Here is an 8,917-nt window from a genome sequence, read left to right as displayed (position 1 = left end):
GCTCAGCCTCCGTGCGGCACGGACCGGCGGGGTCTGGGGGTTCCTGCCTGCACCACGGGGCAGTGCCGCCCGGGGCTGCTCCAAAGTGGTTTTAAGTTCCTGTTGGAGGAGGGCAGCGCTGGGGCTGGGACACAGACTTTTACAAATTTATCTCCACCGTCTGCATGAGCTGGAGACGCGGCACGGCTCAGAGCGGGCTGCTCCTGCACCGGCTGGCCCCAGAGCAAAGCTCCAGCCAAGCTCCCTGTGGCACAGACACAACCCTCCCACCCCTAACTAAATCCATCAGCCATTTGCTCTTCTTACCTTGGCTTTGCCAGCGGGGCAGGGCCTGACACAGGCGCCGTGTTGACGTAGTCGGGCTCCTCATCCAGGCTGTCGGGCTGCAGAGCTGCGGGCGAGGATGGGAAGCACCAGCCGGTGAGCGGGTTGAGCTAAAAACACCAACACGCCACAGAGGCACCGTGTGTCCTGCCAACACTGAGCCTTCGGTGCTGAGAAACCTCGGGTGACAGTGTCAAGGTCTCCTTGAAGGGGCTTCAAAACAGTCCCAGCAAATTTGCAAACGCTCTGAGCAGCGAGTGTGGCTGGCTCTTCAGAGCCCAAAGAGCCGGACTTAGATTTAATCTAGAGAGCACGCTAACAGTTTGTTTCGGCAGCTTCCACGCCAGAGACAGAGAGCTCTTCGATCTCTATGTGCGCACTCACCGCTGTCTCCCAGGCCAGACTACCCCTACGCTTCCCAGGAAGGCACACGCTAGATTAAAGCATGGTTTAAAGGTTAGCTTAACAAGCACGCACCCCCGACCAGAAGAAATGTGCACCCCTGAGGACAGCGGGCTGACCCGCGGGGTGCACGCTGCACGGCTCTGTGTCTGGGGGATGACAGGGCTGAGCTGGCACCAGGGCAGCTTCAAAACCTAAGAGGATATCAGACATGAAGGGTGACGTTCTTCTGTGGCATCCCATGGTCAGGGTTTAGGGACAGCCACCTGCACGGTGGCCTTTCAGGTGCTGGAGGCACCGTGTCCCATCACAGCCGCACTCAATTACAAGTGCGTGCAGCAATTTGCACGCTGCCTTAGGTGTTGGTCATGGATGATCGGGGAAAAAATAACTCAAGATGAGAGGAGACGTCTGCATTGCCCTGAGCGTGGTCTGTGCCGGTCTAGCGTGATGGAACCCATGAGCCCCTTCCCTAAATAGAAACCAATTGCTGAGAACGTACCTTCTGCTTGCTGGAGTTTCCAGAAGTGTATGGCCGCGCTGTTCTCGTAGTCTAGAGCATCATCTGTGACAAGAGCAGTTTGGACAGGATGATGCTGACCAGCACGTGAACTAAAAATGGACGTTTGTGAAACCCCCTCCTCCCGCTGCACCCGCCCGCCCCGTGCACGTGGCCGAGTTTCCAGCCGGGCGCCCGCCGTCCTGCCCAGAACTGCTGACGCTGCCTCATCGCTTCTCCAGCCCTGACCATGTGCCCAGCTATCCGCAGGCACAGATGGGGATCAGACTTGTCCCCGTGCTCCTGCCTCCTCTAATCGCTCCGTGCAAAGCCGGGCAGGCGCAGGGCAGGCTTTAGCAGTACAGAAAGCGTTGTGTTAATTCGCTGGAGGAAACCAAACCAATTTCCTATTTTGGTTGCAACATCCCAGGGCAGAGGCTGGAAGCCCTTAAGCAGACGTTGGGGTCCAACATCCTCCTCCAGCGGCTCACTGGTTGCAGCCTTCTTGGGCTGGGCGCGGTGGGAAGCCTGAGCTGGGGCTATAACCACGGTCCATCTCAGCTGTAACAAGGCTAAAGACCTAGAGAAGCAACGCAGAGCCCAAAGCTCCTGAACTGCTGCAGAAACCTCCGAGTCAAAGGGTTCAGCTCAGAGGTGAGCTCTCGGCCGGTATGGCATCACCACAGGAATTTTCCTGGGAAATGCTCCAGGTCTGCCCTGCACCCACAGCAGCCCCTGCACCCTGGCTCTGCCAGCACGGAGCCGATAGAAGAGCTGAGCCCGCGAGCGAGGAGGGTTTCCCTCGGCCGAGCAGGTCACCGTCCCTCTCCATGCTTCCAGATACCTTTGTGCCACACGCAGGGACCACAACAGCCACACACGTACCCGTGTCGGAGCCATGGGACACCCCATTGATGACGTTCTGGTAGGAATGGGAATCCTCCTCTTTCTCTGGTGGAGAGAAGAAAGGTGACAAAGGGCTTCAGGAAGTGCAGGTGACCTGGGGAGGTCCCTTAGTGCCTGCAGGAGGGGGCTGCTCCCCACCACCAGGCACACATTAGCTAAAAAACCACCGACAGTCCTGCTCTGAGCCAGGGATGGGGCATCCCCAGTGCAGTGGGAGCAGGCGATCGCTGTCCCACGGGAGCACCGGCACCAAGTAATACGGGATACAAAACCATTCATGTCAGCACATTCAGGTTTCTCTCTCTCTCTTCTCCCCCCCTCCTTTTTTTAAAAATAAGGTATTTTTTTTTTCTTTGTAAACAAGATTTTTCTCTTTTTTAAAAAAATCTTTTGGTTTTCTCCCTCTAGTCTGTTTAAATAAAAAATGGGATTCTTGTTTTGACATTCATTTTAGACAAAAATCGATTGATGTCTGAGCCAGCACAGAGAAGTGCCAAGCACCCAGGGAGGTGAAATCATTTTGCAGATGGAATACACGCCGTGAAAAGGTGAGTTCGAAGGGAGTGGTGGATTTCATCCCACCTTCATTTGCTTGCCTATAAACCAAGCACACTAAATATTTGAAGGTGTCCCTTTGGCAGAAGCTTTGAGATGAGGACAAGCCCTTTCCCACACACCGGGGCAGGACCCCGAGGGGCCGCAGCCCCCTCACCCAGACCAGCCCGGGCTGTGAGCAAACGGTTGCATTACCGTGAACACTCCTGCCGCGATGGGCAATTTGCTGCTGCCCGCAGATGAAACAGAGCAAGAACCAAGTGTTTGGTGCCATCAAAGCCAACAGATGGACTGATCCACGGTTGGGCATCCCTCATGCCCCACGGCTCCCTAATGACCGTGTCTCCTGGCCCCACACTTGCTTCGGGCCACATGGCAACAATGCACGGACTGGGGCAAGGAAAGTCTCGGCGGCTCCCCAGAGCCGTGGACAGCCGGGCTGGCGCTGGAGATGAAACCTCTCTTCCTCCTGGGGAGACCTTACCGATGGGTGGCGTGAAGAAGCGGGCGCAGTTGTAGTAATCCAGAGAGATGGGCTCCCTGCGGGAAGAAGAGCCACCGTTAGCTCCTCCTGCCCAGACAGCCCCAGGGTGTCCCAGTTGGGGCTACGGGAGAGCCAGGCACACTGGACCAGCACAGCTCTGGCTGACCGCACCGGTGGCAGTGACCAGCTACTTACACGTAGGCAGCATCTCCTCGCAGGTAGTCCTCTGCAAGCACAAAGGGTTTGCCATCAGTGCACCCCACATCGCACAAACTCAACCCGCCGTCCCGAAGCGTGGCCAGGCAGATCCCCCCGTGCAGCTGGATCCAGGCCAGGCTGGATGAGGCTTTGAGCAACCTGGGCTAGTGGGAGGTGTCCCTGCCCATGGCAGGGGGTGGCACTGGGTGATCTTTAAGATCCCTTCCAACCCCAACCATTTCACGGTTCTCTTTTCCCAGCAGCCTGAAAGCCCTGGCACGGCCCTGAAGCCCATCCACGAGCAGGGCTGGAGGAGGGGGAGGCAGCCCCTGGGAAAACCAGGGCTCCCCACTCCTGACAGACAGACCCGCCAGCTGGCACGGGGATGGGGAATATCCCCCCCGGTTCAGGAGAGGAGAGCACAGCCCCACATGCCAGTAATCCTCTCAGGGCAAAGCGCCAGCTCCCGCTGTCCCAGGAGGGAGCTGGGAGCTCATGAGCATCCCGTCCCCCCCAGCTCCAGCTGTTAATCAGCTCAGTGCATGTCCTACAGAGCAATAGCTGAATGAACTCAGGCGGCCGTGCCAGCTCCGCGCCAGCGCTCCTCCCCCCTGACCTCCCATCACCCTGGCAGCCTTCCCTCCCCACGCACGTGGCCGCAGCACTTACCTGTCAGGAAATTCCGATATCTGGACTCGGTCCTGCTCCCTGAGGAAAAACGGAGGGGCACGTTAGGCTCAGGCTCAGGCTCAGCAATGGGAGCGGTTCGGTGATGGAGGCACCGAGTGTTGCGGCGTCTGCAGCTCTGCCCCGCTAAGCTCTGTGCTGGGGGCCGTGGACACGGCTGCGAGGTTGGACCTGAGGGCAGAGGTGGTGGGATAGGCAGGGGTGATAATTTAAATAATCTGCCCCATCCCTGGAGGGGTTCAAGGCCAGGCTGGATGAGGCTTTGAGCAACCTGGGCTAGTGGGAGGTGTCCCTGCCCATGGCAGGGGGTGGGACTGGATGGGCTTTAAGGGCCCTTCGGGCCCAAACCATTCTGTGATACTATGCCTGGTAAGCTGTACCAGGATGAGTTGGATTTTAAACCCAGACCCACACTAGTTCTCATTAAGCGTCTCTGTGCAGACCCGCCACAAGCGCCGTGGGTAGGTGCCGATCCCAGAAGCGAATTTGATCATCGCCCAGCTTGTTTCCAGGATAACCCACCCCACGCCCTGCCCGGGGTCCAGCAGTGAGGAACCAGCCTGTCGGGTGCTCGGTCTTCCCAAAACCAGTGGGAGCTCCCAGCTGGCACCTACACAACCGAGCCGACATTTACAACACCCACGTTTATGGATTTTGCAGCTGCATGGATGGAGAGAGCACTGAACCGGTGCCCGTCCCAGGGAGATGCTCACCGTATCCAGCACGGCAGGAGGCACTGAACTCCTCGGTGGTTTTCCTGAAAGAGAGAAAAGGCAGCTGAAACTCCAGGTCTGAGCAAAGCTTTCCAGGGGTGACAAACCCCAGCAGTGACCCAGCCAGAAGGAGCATCTGTGGAACCTCCCTGTGGGGTTATAATGGGAGACACGTCGAGCAACGGGAGGTGAAGAGTCTGGGGTCAGATCCCATGATGGGAATAACTACACTGGGATATGGCAGCAGAGTTATTGTGGCCGCGTAGTTCTTGGGGATTTTGGTGATGGGGAGAAGGGGATTTCTTGTGTCAAATTGCTTATAAGCAAAGAGTGGTGGTTTCTTTTCCATGACATACCTATTATGTACAGCCACAGCTATTTCCTTGGCTTCCATTGAAATGGTTGCCAGCAGCACGCAGTCAGACTGAAGAAAATCCGGAAGCAGCCTAAACCCACTATTGACCATCAATAAAGTACGTATAGCCCCTCTGTGGGGTTCAGAACCCAACCCCAAATCCTGAACATTAGCCTATGTTGGGTGAATTTCATCCGACCTCGGCTCTAGGTTTGGGTTGGGTTTTTTACCTTGCTATTGATAAGTTTTCAGGTTCCTTAATTTGTTCCAGTCTTCGGCTTGCACCTAGCGCTAAGAACAAAATGAGATGTTAATTATTATAGCAAATATTTCAACGAGCGCAGAACATCCAGCAGACCGGATTCCCCAGCACTGGCAGGTGTTTTTCTAACGCATCCCAAACCAGCTGCCAAGTCATTCCTTGAAAGCACATAATGGGCCAAAATGGGAAACAAACGGAAAAAAACCTGGTGTCTGACCGCACCACTGGTCAACATGCATCACAGCAATGTACAGTCCCAGCTGCTGCCTTATTGCCTGCTCTCCCCAAACCCACGCCATCTGGGGCCTTTCCCACGCTCAGCACCATCAGCTCTGGTCGGGGTGGGCTGAAGCCAAGACTCGTGAGGGGTTTGTGGGGCTTGGACCCGGGGAAGGAGCGGCCCCGCAGAGCCCGTCTGCTGACGGCGACATTTCACGCAGACCCCGCCAGCGGCTTGTCTCAGGATCGGAATCAAAAGGTCAGCACCTAACCCCATGTGCCACAGGAAGCAGCGAGAGGGCGATGATAACTGAGTCACCACGATCGATTCGCGCTCACCCACACCGTCGTTTTCACAGGTCGGTTTGAAGAGCCCCAGTTACCAGGGCGCTGGTTCCAAACACGTCCCTTTAGTGATTTTTTTTCAATGCGAAGGGAGATTTTTTTCCTAGAGCTCAGAATTCGCATCCCTAGAAGCATCTAAGGTGGCTTTGACAATCTTGGTCTCGTATAATTTCCCCGCCTGGCTTCCAGGTGACCCTTTTATCGTTACCCCCCCATTCTGTGCGTGCAGGACCCCCACCCCACAAGGCAGGAGCCCCGCGCAACGGTCGTACTCACTGGAATGGGAGCGAATCACCTCAAACCCCTGCTGGCTTTCGAACCTGCAAAAAATAGAGGCACAACCTCAGCTGAATTTTGGGGTCTAGGAAAAGGAAAATAGATGCAAGAGCCCTCCCCTGTTTGGTGCATGGAGGGAAGAGAGTACAGCCTCTGTGCTGGGCTGGCGAAACGCCGACGGACATCGCTCAGGGGGTCGGGCAGGACCCACGTGAGCCATGGACCAACACCAGCTAAGGGAAGGACCCAGGAGGAGGAAAACATCCTTCAGGATAATTCCTACTGACACTTTATGCACCAGTTAAAGCCAGAAGAGCACTTTCACCCACAAAAAAGTGGGTGTTCACCCACAATATGGCTTCAAATGCCACTGCTGCCCCTCTGCTGTGCCCCCCACCCCTCCCAAGGGCCCTTAACATCAACCTGAAAAAAATAACACATGTGCCCAACAGCCTCTTTACTTTTTGGGTAACAGCGGGGCTGCTCTTCAGAGCACAGCAGGATTCAACAGCTCTTCTACTGCAGGTGCGTGCAGGCACTTGGCAACTCTGAGACCCCAAAAGTGTCCCTTCATTCGGGTCACCCCCTGCCCCAGCCACTGTTCATGGCCCAAGGCTCCTGAGGATGTGAGGAATCATAGAATCACAAGATGGTTTGGGTTGGAAGGGACCTTAAAGCCCATCCAGTGCCACCCCCTGCCATGGGCAGGGACACCTCCCACCAGCCCAGGTTGCCCAAAGCCTCATCCAGCCTGGCCTTGAACCCCTCCAGGGATGGGGCATCCACAGCTTCTCTGGGCAACCTGGGCCACTGCCTCACCACCCACACAGGAAAACATTTCTCCCTAGTGAAGAATTTCTTCCTAGGACGTCATTGCAAAGCCTGCAGACATATCCAGTTAAATCACTTTGCTCACAAAAAGGCCAAACGAACCCAAACCAGACCCCTAAAAAAGAGCACCCAACTCCACGAGCCTCAAGTCAAACCACCTCATCCAGGTATAAACTTCAAGAAGCCGGGACAATTCGGTACAAACCCACGGGGGACGGAGTCTGCGCCGGCTTTTCCATCCGTCTGCGATGGACCACACCAGAGCCCTGCCCCGGTCTGGGCAAGTGGGGCAGAAGGAAACCGCTAACCCCACGGAGGCCTTTGCAGAGCCCTTTGCACCACATTTGCTCTTATAACAAAGGTTACAAGCCAGCTTTTTTTTTTTTTTTTTTTCTGTCATCAAGCTGTGGTTTGTCTGTTGCTGAAGGAAATAAGGGGCGTGCGTGTGTACAATCGCATTTCCTTCACCGCCGGTGCTGCCGGTCGGTGGTTGCCCTGGCCCAGGGTCCCACCAGCACAGCCGAGGTCAGGGCTTGTCATGAAGTTCCCACCTCTCCACCTCATCTCAGTGGGCAACAGGACAAGGACTCGCCCTTCCAATTCTCCCAGACCTTCTTCCAACTCATTAATGACCCACCGGCGTTGCAGTCAGAGCTTTGGTTTCATTGTGGATTAGTCTTTATACAGGCGTCACCCCGGGCTGGGGCGCGCTCCCCTGCGTGTGGCATTCGGGGATTGTTTTGTTTTATCTAAACGCAGATGGTGGGGCACAGAGAGGGTCCGGCCCTGGCCAGGGTCTCACCCTGGGTGAGGTGTGTGGGGGAGAAACGCGACTGTGAAAGGAGACTTACTGGCTGCTCCGCTCGCTCGGCTGCTTCGCTCGCTTGGTCGCTGGAAGAAAAGGCAAAAAAAAAAAAAAAGCTCTTAGAAAAGGATGATTTGGGAGTTAAAGACCTGAAAGACCAATAAAACAATAAAACACATTCTCAAAACTTCTCCAGCCGGGAGCACGAGAGGACAGAGGATGCAGCGAGCAGCACCGGTGGTTTGGATTTTTTTTTTTTTTAAACCGTGTCTAAAGCACAGTATTTATACCAGACACTGCAAATCCAGCCACTCCTGTCCCCAGAGCCCCAGCTGCAGCCGTGCTCCCCCAGTAAAGCCCACCCAGCGCTCAGAGGTGGTTGAACCCCTGGGGGGGTGGGTGCTCACCCCACTCTCTATATTTAACATAAATACGAATTTATCCCCCAGCCTCTTCTGTGCCTGCCCCAGAGCCCCCCAGGATTTGTACACTTGACCAGTGTGGGGTGCCCCAAAGCCCCCCCGGTACTCATGGAAAAAGCTCTGCAGCCCCCAGCATCACCCCCACCGAAGGGGTGCTGCGGGGCTGGGGGGTCCTTCCCCCCACCTGCGCCTTGGCCACCCGCAGAGACCCTCCCCAGCAAAGCTGCTGGGAGCATCCCCACCATGGCAAAGCTCCTGGAGCCTGAGCAGGACCCAACCCGGAGGGGACACCCCAAGAGGAAAGGGTCTGCCTGGTGTGACCCCCCAGCCCAGCCGGGGGCTGTGGGCAGGACCCCAGGAGCACACGGGCAGGACCTTACCGGAGAGCTGGCACTTGACGCAGAGGCTGACGATGGCCCCCAGCAGCATCAGCGCGGCGGCCGCCCACAGCAGCTCCAGCTGAGCCATGGCCCACCCGCGTCCAGACTGAAACACAGCGAGGGGGACCCCCGTGAGCAGGGACGGGACCCCCGTCAGTGGGGAGGGACCCCTGTGAGCTCTGGGGGCACGCGGGGCTGCATGGTGGCCGCTCCAAAAGCTTTGACCCCCCCCCTAAGAGCTGGGCGTTCGCTGG

At 56.6% G+C, this 8,917-nt stretch overlaps 1 protein-coding gene across 1 annotated transcript in view; it reads right to left on the bottom strand.

Moving 5' to 3' along the window:
- LAT2 (linker for activation of T cells family, member 2) overlaps positions 1-8,751 on the bottom strand; it is a 14,899-nt gene extending 6,148 nt beyond the window's left edge. The window contains exons 1-11 of the mRNA XM_010085722.1: positions 8,664-8,751; positions 7,908-7,947; positions 6,158-6,269; positions 5,125-5,192; positions 4,769-4,812; positions 4,038-4,076; positions 3,366-3,396; positions 3,171-3,226; positions 2,111-2,176; positions 1,229-1,291; positions 307-391 (exon numbers count right to left, since the gene is read on the bottom strand). Coding sequence (XP_010084024.1) covers positions 307-391; positions 1,229-1,291; positions 2,111-2,176; positions 3,171-3,226; positions 3,366-3,396; positions 4,038-4,076; positions 4,769-4,812; positions 5,125-5,192; positions 6,158-6,269; positions 7,908-7,947; positions 8,664-8,751 — 692 coding nt within the window. The remainder of the gene's footprint in view (positions 1-306; positions 392-1,228; positions 1,292-2,110; positions 2,177-3,170; positions 3,227-3,365; positions 3,397-4,037; positions 4,077-4,768; positions 4,813-5,124; positions 5,193-6,157; positions 6,270-7,907; positions 7,948-8,663) is intronic.
- Between the last annotated feature and the right edge of the window lie 166 nt (positions 8,752-8,917).

Source organism: Pterocles gutturalis, unplaced genomic scaffold (assembly GCF_000699245.1).
Source record: "Pterocles gutturalis isolate BGI_N339 unplaced genomic scaffold, ASM69924v1 scaffold19325, whole genome shotgun sequence".
NCBI lineage: Eukaryota > Metazoa > Chordata > Aves > Pterocliformes > Pteroclidae > Pterocles > Pterocles gutturalis.
Note: the sequence above shows the minus strand (reverse complement) of the source record. Positions and strands in the feature narration are given on the sequence as shown.